Source organism: Macadamia integrifolia, chromosome 6, assembly GCF_013358625.1.
Source record: "Macadamia integrifolia cultivar HAES 741 chromosome 6, SCU_Mint_v3, whole genome shotgun sequence".
NCBI classification, from domain to species: Eukaryota; Viridiplantae; Streptophyta; class Magnoliopsida; order Proteales; family Proteaceae; genus Macadamia; species Macadamia integrifolia.
The window spans coordinates 29,281,657-29,296,484 of NC_056562.1; the positions used below are offsets into that span (position 1 = coordinate 29,281,657).

The window sequence follows — 14,828 nt, forward strand, 5'->3', positions numbered from 1 at the left end:
GTGGATTGAGCATTTTGTTGAATCTTGTTTTCGCGCTTGTGAACATTATAATAAAAACCCGGACAACTGGATGCGAATCTTGCTCTACCACCCCTTTCTTTAAAAAGAAAGAACTCTAGTGAATGGCTAAGAGGAAGTGCCTCTGGTATTTCAGTTTCGACATGGCCTTGATCTTCTGGTGAAGTGGCAGTAAGGTGAGCCTTATCCAATCCCTTTTCCAACCAAAGATACTGAGTCTGACCGAGGAAATGAATATTGTCTTGGCTGTCTAGCTATGACTAAAAAACCTACTTGTGACAACTCGACACTGGAAGCTTTGATGAGACTCTTTTTGCCAGCACACGACCATAAGCTGTCTTTGCTTATTTCCGTTCTTGGCTACCCTCGAATGGCTTGGTACGCGCTTCCCGGCCCCTCACTCAGTCTTGGATGCCGATCAGTGGCCTATTTACCGAATCATGATTCTTTTTAGTCCTATTGTTGCAAACGAATAAGACGGTGCTGATTCCGATGTATTATCTTTCTATGACATTGAGTCTACCTTTTCTTTTTTCTTGTACATGACCTCTTGTACAGTCTTTTTTCAGGCATTCAAACTATCATGAAGATTGAAATCCTGGCGATTATACCAAACCGTTCTTCCAGCGAAGTGGTGTAATTAGAGCCTTCTTCCTCTGTTCCAATCTTCTATCTCGAGAAGCGAGCGAGCGTGTCTAGGTAGGGGAATCCGGATAGCGCGTTATAGTCTTGACCCGAATGCGTTCTCTAATTTCTGACCTTTCGTCCCGGGCTCTGTCCCGTACGGTATACATACTTTCGTTTATCGAATCCCTGTTAAGGTTTTCTATGTCCCCAGACATTGATTGCTACACGGAATGTAGGATCAACTCCTACAGTCGAGAGAGGAACGAACTGAACCAAGACTCGAAGACAGAAAACGAGAGTGAAGGTCCTTTTTCTCGTTGACTGGCCCTTGTTGCACTTACTTCATCCTTCTGTTCACTCTTGCTGAAGTATTTTTACCGCCCGCTTCTTCCCTTTCGGGTCTGATTGAACTGAACTACGCGGGACCAACTGCTCGGTTGGGATTCGTTCCGGTTGGTGTTCAGTCATAAGCCTTTCTCTTTGGGTTTTAACCTGTCAGGCCTCGTTCACTCCTTTCTGACTCATTTCGGTTCCACAACTTTCACACCACGCCCTTGTTCCTCCCGCTATGGCTTGTCTAGCCGCCCCCCTCCGAAGGGACTATCCTTTTAGACTCGTGCGTTTTGCAGAGCGAATAAGATGTGATTCTCAGTCGAAATGTCTTTGTCTGAATCTAGTTTTCAGTCGATATAGCCTTGTCTAAAATTGCATTGATGAGTTGGAGTAATGCTTGTTGCGTCTCAGTCTTCTTCACGCTTCAAGCGGCCCTATGTCATGGCTTCCACAAGGTCCATGGGGCTGGTTAAGGCACAGCTTTTATGATTCTATTTCCGACTGGTCTTGACAGAGCCTGAATGCAAGAGTCCGTTATGTGACCGCAAAGCTTAAGCGCTTTAGCTTTCGCACTTGACTTTTCAAACCAAGCTAAGCTAATAAGCAAGCAAGGCAAAGCAAACAAAGCAAGAGAGCTGATCGTAGAGCACTCTCTCCCGGTGGTCGAGCTGATCTACGAGCACCCTTGATCCGGGAAGGAAGGGAATTCTTTCTTTTCAAAAGAGGGATGGCGGGTGGGTATAGAACCAGAATAGGAGCAGAGGAAGGGCTGAGATTGAAATGGAATTTGAGATTGAAATGCCACTAAGGGCTGGAATGGATTTTGAAAGAAGGTACCGCGATCTAAGCGCTAGGTATGTGCCTAGTCTATTCCCAAGTTGCTTCTCTACATTTAGTACTCCCAAGGGCGGTGGCTGGGGCAGGTTAAAGTATGCTCACCGATCCCCCCCCAGATGCAGTCGTCGTTGCGTCTTTGACTGGTTCGTACTTACTTGCGGAGCGAACAAAAGCGCGCTTTGGAGAGATGCCCTGTCTCTGAGGTCTTGCTATTCGGTTGGGGTATAATAATCAAGCTTAAGGCTTAGTGGCTTTCGAATGAGATCCTGCGGTTACTGCCTGCCAGAGGGGCTATAGGACAGAAAAAGGCTACCCTCCTGAGTCAAAGGGGGAGTTTTTGAACCTTTAGTGCAGCGAGGGCGCTCGAGTTCTTGAGACCGGGGAGGGGCACCCCCGGGCATTGATTAAGTGAGAGAGGAATGCTTGAGACCAGGTAGGTGTAGGAAGTCAGGCCCTGGAAGGGTTTGGAGGCCGAAGACGGCTGAGAAAGAAAATAGCTTTTCAATATGTGGAAATACACTTCGGAATGGAACCTATTTTGTTTGAATGAACTTTCGGACTTCTTTCAATCGGGAACCTATCTTGCACCTTCGGAATAGACTGGACGCGGTAGATCCTCCGAACCTCCCTTTTCTCGCAGCCCAACACGACTTTGACTTAATTGTCTCTTTGAACTCCTTCCGTACCTGTTCAGCTGTGAACCACTTGGCTTCTGTGGCGAGAACATTTCCCACCCCACTCTGTAGAGAGAGCTTAGTCCCTCTTCTTCGGGCTCTCTTTAGTTTGGCCGGTCTTCGGTTAACACCGGCTGTCGATCAGGAATGAGGTCGTCGATCTCCAACTCAACCTCAGGTTCAGCCGCCTCATCCAACATGGAGGGCTCTTTCAATCTCAGCTGATCAACATTGAAGACGGGTGGCAGGCAGTTCTAGTTTGAACGCATTCTCCCCGACCTTCTCTTGCAGAGTGAATGGTCCCGCAATGGTTTAAGCTTGCGGTTGGTACCCTTTAACCCTTACTTAGGCAACTTTAACCACACTCGATCTCCCACCTGGAACTTATGATCGGTTCCGTGTCGGTCGTGCCTTTGCTTCTGTTGCCTCTGCGTTTTCTCCAGAGTATCAGCAACCTGCCGGTGGTACCGCCGTTCTCCAGGAAACTAACGGCTCGCAGCTGTTCAGCCGCTTCTGACGGAGATGTGCCGCTGACTGGGTTCAGGACACAACCATCGTCCGAACCGTCTGCTACCAAGTCCATGGGGGCCTTTGGTTGGAACCCATAACAAACTGAAAAAGCACTTCTGCCGGTCGACGAATGCGTGCTCCGGTTGTAGCAGTGTTGAATGAACGGCAGGGACTCATCCCAGACCGGGTAACTTTAAAGGTGGTCCCGATGTGTTATTCTCTTCCTTTGAACCGACGGTTCTATTGGTGACCCATTCAAAATAAGCTGGCCGCTTTGACTTTGATTAGCCAATAGAGTGCGGGGTAAAAAAAACCTCTTCATTTGCTCCCGTTAACGACCACAAAGGCATACATAGAAGGCAGATGAGAGAAACCGCTCGATGAACGATGATTGAAGATGGCAGTCCGTAGTAGACCACTACATTTTGGAAGCAGAATTCGGCCAGCGCATCGACCTGAACTTACTGAATCCGGAAGGTCGACTACGACAAAAACGTAGTTATTCCCCCTCCGGCAATCGTCCTACGAAATCTATGGTTATTTTTCCCATGGCCTGGAAGGTATTGGGCTGATAAAGCCCCAACTTCCTGTTGGACGGCTTCGACGTGCTGCATAGAGCACACACAACCCATCACCGTTGGACATCTGCTTCTATCCTGGGCCAATAAGAATGCCTTTCCAGGTGAGCCAGAGTTTGATCCACTCAAAAGTGTAATCCAACTCTGGCGTCATGAAGGACCGCGAGACGCCTTTCTTTGCCCGACATACTCTGCCGTCTTTGTAGAGTAAGTCGTCTAGCAGCCTGTAGCCATCTGCCGTCTGCAGTCGGGCCGTCTTCTCCCAGACGCCTTTTGACGTCCCTCCGAGTACTCCGCCGTAAAGTCCCCGAAGTCCAATAAAGTGGTAGAAACAGCAGTTGCGGCAACTACTGGGGGTCTGGACAGAAAATCTGCAACCGTCGTTGGCCCTTCTTTTCTTGTACTTGATCACCAACTCGAACCGTTGCAGGAACTGAAACTCACTTCATATGACGCGCCTCCTGAAGCTTGGACTGCATCTGTAGATACTGAAGGGGCTTGTGATCAGAGTGGCCTATTCGTAAAGCGTCTCCTTCCCGAGCAAATAGTGCCTCCAGTGTTTCACAGCCAGCACTATCGTGTACATCTCCTTCTCGTACGTGGGATAGTTTAAGACGGCTGTATTGAACGTCTCACTTTGGTACGCGACCACTCGGCCGTCTTGCCATAAAACGGCTCCAAAAGCATGAGTCAAAGCGTCCGTCTCGATTCGATTTCGAACGGCTTCTGAACGTCTGGCATGGCCAGAACCGGTGCTTCCCCTACTCTCGTCAGCTTCCAAGCCTCTCAACACCCTGTTTTGTTTAATGAGAAAAAGCGATCAAAGGAGTGTGTTCGGAGAATGAGCCTCGGGGATTGGGTATCAATTATCGGTTTCACTGCTCCATGGAGGTGGGCACCAGACCCGCCGTAATCTCCTGTTATTCCCTGGGTTGTTGGATCAGCACTGGCCCCAATTTATGCTATTATTGCATCGAAGGCTATGTTAGGTGCATCTCGAACAAGATGATCCAATTCCCCGGCTTTGACGAGGTATTCAATCAGTCCCGCATTCATCTCTTATCCGTCCGAGTGAAATGGGTTCATTCCGTCTAGCGCAAGAAGCACCAGCTGCAGATCAATCCGATAGCATATCTATACCTAGGAGCAGCACTGGCTAAGGATCCGCACCTGTAAGCGGAGCCGAGCAGGGCTGGGCCCCTACTAGTAAAGGGAAAACGGAAGTCATTCAGTTTACTGAAAAAAGAAGTCTCTCATAATCTCGTATTTTATACTAATCACAGTGGCTATCTTTCTTCAAGTGAGAGATCGGATCGAGAAACCATCCCCCAAAGGGTGCTGCTTCGGTCACCGGTGGTGTTCCAAACCGGCACTAGCTCTATAAGTCTTCAAAACAACCCACTGGATTTTCTTCTTCGTAAGGGGAGGAAGATGAGGCTAAACAGCTATATTGGACTTTCGATTTTGCGTTGTTATTTTCACGAGGTTGTAAATAATCCAATGTTCAGTGAGATGACTTTACTACTGACTGAATCGCTTGAATTAGTGGAAGGAAACGAGGCTTCTGGCCCGGCTGGTCCCACTGGAGAGGAGAGTTTTGACTGCGAAAGAGGCAGGGGCGCGTCTGGTGGTATCGTATATAAGATCACGGCTGCATTTAGGGAGCCCGAAGGGCTTCTTCAACAAGCCGGTAGTGATCTCACTTTCGAAAGAGAGTCTCGACGTGGCGGTGTACACGTAGCTCCATAGCGGAGCGGCTACCGGGCGACCGACCTATCGGACCTGGTAAAAAAGCAAGTGAAAGAAGGACCAACGACGATCCTATCCTAAAGGAGAAGGAGGAGGAGGTGGGCTAAAAGCGCCTGGTTCGAATGATTACGAGATACACAATGAGACAAAGCCTACAGGGGAGAGCACTTAGACAATTCACTTTTTTTACAGGGAAGTCTGCTGGGAGGAATTCCTCAGGGCGTATTACGGTTTTTCACCGAGGGGGTGGATCGAAGCGATTGCAGCGAAGAATTGATCTGAAACGAAGCACTTCGTCTATGGGCATTGTAGAAAGGATAGAATATGACCCTAATCGTTCTTCTCGGATCGCTCCAGTACGATGGATCGAGGGGGTGCAGCTACGCCGCCAGAGGAAATGCAACACGATAGAAGAGTTCGCTCCGCCGCGTAAGATCCTCGAACCTACCACGACCACCATCCGCGGCCTATTTTCGTTCTCTTCCCTGCCCGGGAAGGTGGATCAAAGAAAGGTAGCTTGCTTCTCTCCTGGACTGATGGCGGCTTATGTAGTGGTCGGCCTTCCTACCAGAATGCCTCCTTGGTCGAAGAGCCAAGCCAGCGCAGGCAAGGTATATCCTTGCGCGAAGGACGTTTTCTTCTCTGCCCTCTCCTCTCCAAAGGCCAAGGGAGAGACTGCATCCCTTTCCTTCGGTAGCTCTTTTGGTTTCCCAAGGATAGCGGTAGCTGGGGCAAAGCCCGCTTTCTTCGCTCCGCGAATGAGAGAGAAAGTAAGAGGAAAAAACACGTTCTCTCTTTGCGAGGTCCGAAAGTGGAGAACGCATAGCATTCTCTGGGCACATAGGATCAAACGTAAAGCAGCGCTTTCTTGGCAGAGTTTTAGGCGGCAAGAGACTGACGGGCTTGTTGGAGCTGCTGAGCATAACGAATCGAAGCCGAAGACGGATCAAGGTAGCTTGCCTGCCAAGCCGATAGGCGAAGGGCCGAAGGATGGAGCGTGCAAAGTCGATCGTGCACCTGTCGTGTGACCCGTTGGTCCTAAGCAATGTCTTTCGCGAAGCGACCCACAACTGCACAGCTCTCCTTTATGTTAGGGGGGCACTCAAATGGAACTTCGATCGGATGCGGGTATCCAATCCCGCCGCTGAGATGTCAAGCGGATTCCTGGGCCTTGACGAAGGGCCGGCCACCTTTTACGTTAGTTGAGCAAAAGGCCCGGGGCATAGCAGGATGAACCAATGTGAATGAGTGTAAGCTTCGTTGCCCGAACACGATTGGTGCTGACCACACTAGGTGCTACCGTGGTAGCAAGAGAGGCCAGGCGGTGACAATTGAGAGGTTGTCACTGAGCATTCCTAGTCACACGGGAAGAGAGGTCAAATGGCAAGGCATGGCCATACGCCCGTTTGGCTCCTCGCGGAGTATAGCTCATATCCAAACATCTGATTGGGGAACGGGGCAACGCCCATGAAGCTCCGGCGGAAAGGGAAGGCCTGCCAGGCCGTATGCCCATGGGTGCAGGATTCTTCGAAAAAGCGCGGGCTGACTCGGAGACCTGGGACCTTGGCTTAGCAACGAATGAAGGGAAGCTCTTCGAGCTTTCTCCGCCAGCGGCTTATGTAGTGGTCGGCCAACTAAAGCTCGCGTTGCTTCGCTTCCCTCCCCCCTTACTGAACTAAAGTAGTCGTCGGCCTTCTATAAGCGACTTGTCGAGTCCCATTCAAGCTAGTTGGGGCTTTGCTTCTTGTAGTCGGCCCGTAATGCCTCCCTTCATTTGCTTGCCTCCTTCCAGCCCAGAATGCCTACAGACTAGAAACTAACCGCTAGAAGCTCACCCTTCGGGTGTCGCTTCCAGCGCAGGAGGCCAAGCATTCTGTCAGACGTCCCGGCCTGAGAGCCCCGTTCGCCTTTGGTACTTCAGTATATCTTCAAAAAGAAAAGCGCTACTTCAATGCAGCCTTAACTACAACTACATTACGCAAGCCCCACCGATACCTACCTATAGAGTCAAAGTACCAGTGACGGTGACTTTGACGGTTTATGGATTCAGTAAGCTAAACTCCATCAAACTCCTCAATCAATATCAACAAACAACATGTCGTGACCAGCGAAGAAAACAACAGGGTGGTCTACGATCAGCAGCAAGCAAGAAGCCGGATGCGCTAACGCGCCCCCAGCAAGAAAAGGCCTACCGCTAGATAAACGGGCTAACGCGCCCATGCAACCAAGCAACGGCTGATCGTAGACCACCGTTGCCTTGACTCTGTTAGGGGCGCAGTAGTTTGATTGCTGCGCGTGCTAACGCGTCAAAGCATGCTAACGCACAACGGCGCGAGCGACGTTGCTTCTTTGGTCGTAGATCAGCTAGGGCGCGGAAGCGAGCCTTTGGCTCGCCTTGTTCTGGCGCGCGCCTTACTCAAATAGGGGCGGAAGGACTTTCTTCTTGGTTTAGAGTTGGGCTAAGTAGCGCCTTTACGTCTAAGGGTGCTTGAGCGCCTAGCGGCTTGCTTTTTGGCCGCTTGCGAAGAAAGCCCCTAACCTAGGTTGGGCTAACGCGCGCCCCTACCCTAGACGGTTAGGGGCTTTCTCGCTTGTTGCCTCCGTTTGTGATCTACGACCACCCTCCGTTTGCCCTTTATTAGTAAGGGGCAAGCACTTGGGCGGAGTAAAGCGGATCGTAGAGCACCGTTGCGCTAACGCGCGCGCTGTAGTTTTTCAGCTTGGTTGACTTTGTAATGTAAACTAACTAATAGGCGGCGTTTATTCAAACAAAGGGAACCGTTAATCCTTGGGTAAGTAGTACAGTACGACAATTGTTGTACTATTAAGTAGCTGTACAACAGAATGTCGTTCGCCTTTACTTTTGTATTGAGTAGTACTTAAACTTAAGTAGCTAAGTTTCCAAAGGTGAACAGCCCCCTGTCCTTTATAGTCGTAAAGAGCTTCTCAGAAAAGGAAGGAGGCATTCGAAAGGCCGACCACTATATAATAGGCATTCTGGGGAAGGCCGACGACTACACGGAGAGATCTCTATACCAAGTCATGAGCGATAGCGAAGCCGCCTATAGGCGAAGGGACGAAAGCCCGGCGAAGGTTAGACCTGAGAAAGTACGAAAATAAGTACGCCCACGGAGCGGTGACGAAGTCACTTAGCCGAGCCGAGGCCCACGGAGCGGTTATTGAATAACTTAGTCGAAGAAAGTGAGATTTTGGTTATGAAATAGCTTAGTTGGTTGAAGGTAAGTGAAAGAGTTCAACTAACCTTAGCTGTTCTACAAAGGGGAAAAGCCCACGGAGCGGTTACAGAGTCACTTAGCCGTCTACAAAGGGAAAGGCGTCGGTACGGAGTTGCGTCAGCTGTGGATATAGACTAGGCTAAGGAACGGAGTCAACAACTATGGACCGAGACTACACTAAGGAACAAGGAAGCTTGACTGAGCAAAGAAGTCAAGGAACGAAGCTGCTTCTCTAATAGCCCCGTTGAATAGGAGGGCGAAGGCTTTTTGAAAAAGTCTTTTTTGTCTTGTAAATCAATTTATAAAAAAAATATTTAGAGAGAGGGGGCTTCAAGTTCTTAGGAAGAGCCGTACGAGGCAGCTCACGTACGGTTCGGGAGCCGAGCCCCAGCACAGGGGCTTAGGTCAACACTTATATAATAGCCAGTCATCAATTGGAAGCGGGCAAGATGGTGATGAATTGCGATTGGTCCAAACCTTCGACCAGCGGCTTCTTGCGACCTGCCCAGAATGCCCATACATACCAAGACCTTGTTCACACAGCGAATAAAGGCCGGGTGGAAGGGGGCAATCAGCTGGCTGCTTCTTGGCCACGCCCCCCTGCTTATAGATACGATATACTTGATCTAAATTCTCAAATAGGAAATTGCATACCATTAGCCGATATACGTATAGGAACATGGGTACATGATATTGAATGTAATCCAGGTCAAGGCGCAAAGCTGGCTCGAGCCGCAGGAACTTTTGCAAAAATAATGAAGGAACCAGCACCACAATGTCTTGTGCGGCTACCTTCGGGTGTTGAAAAACTCATTGATTCCCGATGCCGAGCTACTATTGGTATAGTTTCCAATCCCAACCATGGTGCACGTAAGCTTAGAAAAGCTGGACAAAGCCGGTGGTTAGGCAGACGCCCCATTGTTCGTGGTGTTGCAATGAATCCAGTGGATCATCCTCATGGAGGAGGTGAGGGGCGCACGAAAGGAGGTAGACCTTCGGTGTCACCTTGGGGGAAGCCCACCAAAGCTGGATTTCGGGCAGGGGTGGGGAAACGCAGAAATTAGTTCATGCCACGACGATCTATATGGAAGGGCAGTCTTGTTGATGCATTCCTGTTGAGAATGCAGAAGAAAAGAGATCTTCTTTTGAACAGGAAAATTTGGTCACGTAGATCTTCTATTTCGCCGGAATTCGTTGATTGCTCCGTACGAATTTACAATGGAAAAACTCCTGTTCGTTGTAAGATCACTGAAGGAAAGGTTGGTCATAAATTTGGAGAGTTTGCTTCTACACGGAAACGAAGACCTTCGAGAACAAATATTGGACCGGGAAGAAAAAAGGGGAAAAAGTAAAGTCTAAGCGCATATGGCACGAAAAGGAAATCCGATTTCGGTAAGACTTGATCTGAATCGTAGTTCAGATCCAAGTCGGTTCAGTGAGGGCGACCGCGAAAGTCACCGAATGGGTCAGTCTTTTCCTTCAGTTTGTCCCATATTAAAAAAAAAGGCGTGGGAGGACGTTGCAGATGTCCGGGACGGACACGACTTCTTCTAACGCTAGAAGACCACAGGAAGACACCCGGGACCAGAGCATGTCGTGAAAGAAGCACACTGGACGGGCGTGCTTCGACCGTGTCTCCGGGGCGCAGTTGAATGTAGATATCATGAACGCGAGGTGCAGGATACCAGGCCGAGAAACCCGGGCAACCACTCCCCTATGTGCCGATCGCTAGCGCATCCAGGGCCCCGGCGCCCAGCTCAGCTGGAGAGGCCTAGCCTGATCTGAGAAGTGCTAATTCGGTTCGGATAGACTGAATTCAAGAACGCCGCCGCCCCTGGAATCAATAAGAAAACAAGTGCTTCGTTTCAGATCAGTGAATAAACCGAAACGAAAGAAGAGACGTTTCTCGCTCGGCGCCTAAAGCGCACTATGCTCCGCTTCAACAAATGAGAGTTTTCGGTGGAACCGGTGAACCACGCGAGCTGGTTAGATGCGTGGGACAGAGGGCTCGTAGTACCTGCTAGCGCAGCTATGCAGTGGAAGGGAAGGAGCCTAAATCGACCCCCTTCTTTCTTTTTATTCAAAAACACAAAAGCAGTACAAAGAGATTGGACTCTCGGATGAGACTAAGCAGCTACCGACCGTTCCGACGCGCCCCTGACCTATCTTGATGTTGACCGAAAACCCTATCTAAAGTGGAGCCTAGTGTAAGCTGTCAAACAAATCATAGAATGGAAAAATCAGAATAACCACTAGTTGGGATATGGATGGAGTCTCGCTCAGTAAAGAGAGTTGTAGATTCGTAGAACAGGCTGGTTGTAAATCAGCGCGCGCTAGCGCGCTACAACTAAACTAGCAGCCTGCGGAAAAGGCTAGCGCGCTACAACTAGCACTTTGAAGCCAGCAAACGGTGCACCCTTACTATTCTTAAGTAAATAGAATAGCTCGAAAGCCCCTAACCTGCAAACGGAGGGTGGTCGTAGATCACAAAGAAAAGGTCTTACTATTACTTACTCATAGGGGGGGCGCGCGTTAGCCCTTAAAAGGTTTAGAGTTGGGGCTTTCTTCGCCCTGGTCTCCGACCACCCCTGTAGTTTTCTTCGCTGGAGCGCAGGAGCGCCCTTTTATATAGGGGTAAGGCTTTTTCAGCTTGCTGCATGGATTCTTTAGATCTAAAGAATCCATGCTTCCCCCGGAGCGAGACTCTATCCAGATCTCAAAATGGAAGAACGAGCTAGGCGGCCGGCGGGCAAAGAAAGGGGGCGGGCGGGGCCTTGGCGAGACGTTCTTCTTTCGTTTCGAAGCGTTTTGCCAAGAGAGCGAGGGCGCCCTTCTGGGGTGGGGGCGTTTCCTTTCAAATGACAACTGCCTCTTCCTGCTGCGGGGGCGTTGCACGAAACCAAACCGCCCCCCGCCCGATCAAGTACCAGTTGCTTCGCTGGTAGGCCCACTTAGGTTAGGGGGGCATTGTCCCTCAGTTCTTACCAACCTCCGGTGTGTAATCGACATGTTGCTAGCTGATTATCGGTCGAATAAGAATCATTGATTCCCTCTGCTGTCCATTTCTTATTCATTCAGGGCGCTCGGCCGGTGCTCCTTTCTCAAACCAGAACAACTCTGAACGTTAGGGAAGATAAGGGAAGACCACCTGAGCGAACCGACCGAAGGGACTTGACTTATCCGAACCGAACGTTAGCGGCTTAAGCTAAGCCTATCACGAGCAGCGTCGCTGCTTGATCGGCGGGGAGGAGCATCTCAAAGTATGGGGCAAAGGATCAAGCGCTTTGACTTTGTCCCCCGGGATCCACCACAGGTTGGGTTTGAGAGCCGTGTGATGGGTGACTATCCAGCACGGTTCGGAGAGCACTTTTAGTCTGCGCTGGTGAATGGAAGCCCCCCCTATCAAGCAAGAAAGAAGCGGCTCTTCCCACGGCGGAGTCACCATTGACTCTATTTATTATTATGGTAAATCAGTGTATCAAGATGTCAATCTGAGATCTTATTTCGGTTCGATACGTCCACCTACGAGACTCACCTTTGGCTTTCGTCTCGGTAGGTGTATTATTCTACATTTTCCCAAAAGAACATTCATTCATTTCTTTCTTCCCCGTCGACCACGACGACTGAAACGACGCGACAAATCCAGACCCGGAAAGGAGAAGGGCCGGTGGTGGGCATTTGGGAAAGTCGGGCCGATCGGGTGTCTTCATTCAAGCGACGGTACAGAAGAAGAACGAAACGAAGTGAGAGGCCGGGGGGCAGGGAAAAGAGTCGAGTCGATCAGGCTCGACGACCGGGAGAAGCAAAACGAAATCAGGATTTGGCCGAAAAAGAAGCAACGCTATGGATACCATGACCGATCACCATCGAGAAAGAAGAATCTTTCTAAATCACTTCGGGTCAGCGGGGCCTTCAAGCATCCGAAATACGCCGGGGTTGTAAATGACATAGCGTTCCTGATAGAAAATGACGACTCCTCCAGAAAAACGAAGTTATTCAAGTTCTTTTTCCCAAAGAAGTCCCGCTCCGACGGCCCGACGAGTCATCTACTTAAAAGGACCCTCCCTGCAGTGCGCCCCTCCTTGAATTATTCGGTCATGCAATACTTATTGAATACAAAGAACAAAATTCATTTCGACCCCGTCGTAGTTCTCAATCATTTCGTGGCACCGGGCGTGGCTGAACCATCTACGATGGGGGAGCGAATGAACAGGAAAGAAGCTTAGATAAGAGAATACGTTCTCGCATCGCTTTTTTTGTAGAAAGCTCGACCAGCGAGAAAAAGTGTTTGGCCGAAGCCAAAAAGAGGTTGACCCACTTCATTCGCCAAGCGAATGATCTTCGCTTCGCGGGAACAACAAAAACCACCATCTCGCTCTTTCCTTTCTTCGGTGCTACCTTTTTCTTTCCAAGGGATGGGCTTGGGCTGTCTAAGAACCTTTATTTTGAGGATGCCCGGGAACAACTCCTAGGTCAATTAAGGATCAAATGTTGGAACCTCATGGGTAAGGAGAAGGTAATGGAATTGATAGATAAATTCATAGACCTAGGTGGGATAGGAGAATTGATAAAGGGAATAGAGATGATGATAGAGATCATACTGAGAAACAGAAGAATTCCGTACGGGTACAACTCTTATTTGAACGAAGTGAAAAAAATGCGATCTTTGTTGTCTAATAGAACAAAGACTAATACCTTAATTGAGTCGGTCAAGATCAAATCTGTTTATCAAAGTGCTTCTCCGATTGGTCAAGACATCTCTTTTCAACCGAGGAACAAAACAAGATCATTTCGTTCCATTTTTAGTCAAATAGTGAAGGATATTCCATTAGTAATGCCAAAAGGGGTGGAGGGGATCCGTATTTGTTGTTCAGGTCGATCAGAAGGTGCAGAAATAGCTAGAACTGAATGCGAAAAGTATGGAAAAACATCTCGTAATGTATTTAACCAGAAAATCGATTATGCTCCTGCGGAAGTATCTACTCGTTACGGAATCTCAGGTGTCAAAGTGCGGATCTCATATAGTCAAAAAAATAAGGGACGTGCTATATCCGAAACGTACGAAATATAGTAAATATCGTAAGGGCAGATGTAGTAGGGGTCGCGAATCGGACGGTACACAACTTGGTTTTGGAAGATATGGCACTCAAAGTTGTAGAGCTGGTCGTCTTTCATATCGAGCCATTGAAGCAGCGCGTCGGGCTACAATCGGACAATTCCATCGTGCTATGAGCGGACAATCCCGAAGAAATGGTAAGATATGGGTAAGAGTTCTCGCAGATCTCCCTATTACCGGGAAACCTACAGAAGTGAGAATGGGAAGAGGAAAAGGAAATCCTACGGGTTGGATTGCTCGTGTGTCCACGGGACAAATCCCATTTGAAATGGATGGTGTGAGTTTGTCAAATGCTCGACAAGCCGCTACATTAGCGGCGCATAAACCATGTTCGTCAACCAAGTTTGTTCAGTGGTCGTAACGTAATTGGTTAGTGGGGAAAAACCGGGCCGGGACTCAAAAGAATTAGGCGAAGTGTTTGTTGTGTTTGTTCCTGAACGACAGAAGTGGAAAGACACTAAGGGAGAGGGATATACTCCTTTATTTTTTTAATCGCCGAAATTGTACGACGTGGTATCTTGATACCTCCAGGCGTACTACCCTGAAACGTTACGGTTTGAAATTTCCGGCCCGGTTTGGAAAGTGATAGTAGTAAGAATAAGAAAGAGAAGAGCTAAGATTCAGGAAAGGATGACCTTAGGGGCGCAGCGGTTCCTTTTTTGAAATGGGAGTCGTTTTTTTTTCTCCCCGGCCCCCGGCCTCGTCGTGATTGCCTTCCTTTAGCCGCCCAGCAGAACAAGCGCCCCTTCGGATCATCAGTTCAATGTTGAATGATGAGGAAAGAAAGGAGTTGATCTCCGAAATGGGAGAAAGGAGGAAAAGTCTTTATTTTAGTATATGGGGGGTGTGGGCTATGTATGTAGAAAGGGATCAGTCTCTATCCATCCATCCGGATACTCACGTAGGCTACCAAGTAAGTAAATTCAGGTAGTGTATAAATAACAATGAAGCAAGCCAACAAGCTCAAACAAGCAAACGTAGGCTTTCAAGCCGGAGTGCGCTAGCGCGCCCAGCTGAAAAACTACAGCGCGCGCGTTAGCGCAACGGTGCTCTACGATCAGCTTTACTCCGCCCAAGTGCTTGTTTTAAGGGCGACTTGCTTGCCCTTAAAACAAGCACTTGGGCGCCTCGCCTTTACTCTAATAAGGGT

At 49.1% G+C, this 14,828-nt stretch overlaps 3 protein-coding genes across 3 annotated transcripts; all 3 read left to right on the forward strand.

Annotated features, from left to right (window-relative positions):
* The first annotated feature begins 4,372 nt into the window (after window positions 1-4,372).
* On the forward strand, window positions 4,373-9,113 carry LOC122081647 (60S ribosomal protein L2, mitochondrial). The gene is given in 5 exon segments (XM_042648836.1): window positions 4,373-6,337; window positions 6,686-6,714; window positions 6,717-6,763; window positions 6,765-6,909; window positions 6,911-9,113. Coding segments are annotated over 5 exon segments (1,149 nt in total). The 5' UTR covers window positions 4,373-5,448; the 3' UTR covers window positions 6,950-9,113.
* LOC122082202 (60S ribosomal protein L2, mitochondrial) lies at window positions 9,012-9,626 on the forward strand. Its single transcript, XM_042649675.1, has one exon. The coding sequence runs from the start codon at window positions 9,012-9,014 to the stop codon at window positions 9,624-9,626; it is 615 nt and encodes a 204-aa protein (XP_042505609.1).
* Window positions 9,626-13,765, forward strand: LOC122081640 (ribosomal protein S3, mitochondrial-like). Its single transcript, XM_042648830.1, is given in 3 exon segments — window positions 9,626-10,001; window positions 12,017-12,753; window positions 12,756-13,765. Coding segments are annotated over 3 exon segments (1,689 nt in total). The 5' UTR covers window positions 9,626-9,927; the 3' UTR covers window positions 13,634-13,765.
* Window positions 13,766-14,828: the final 1,063 nt, after the last annotated feature.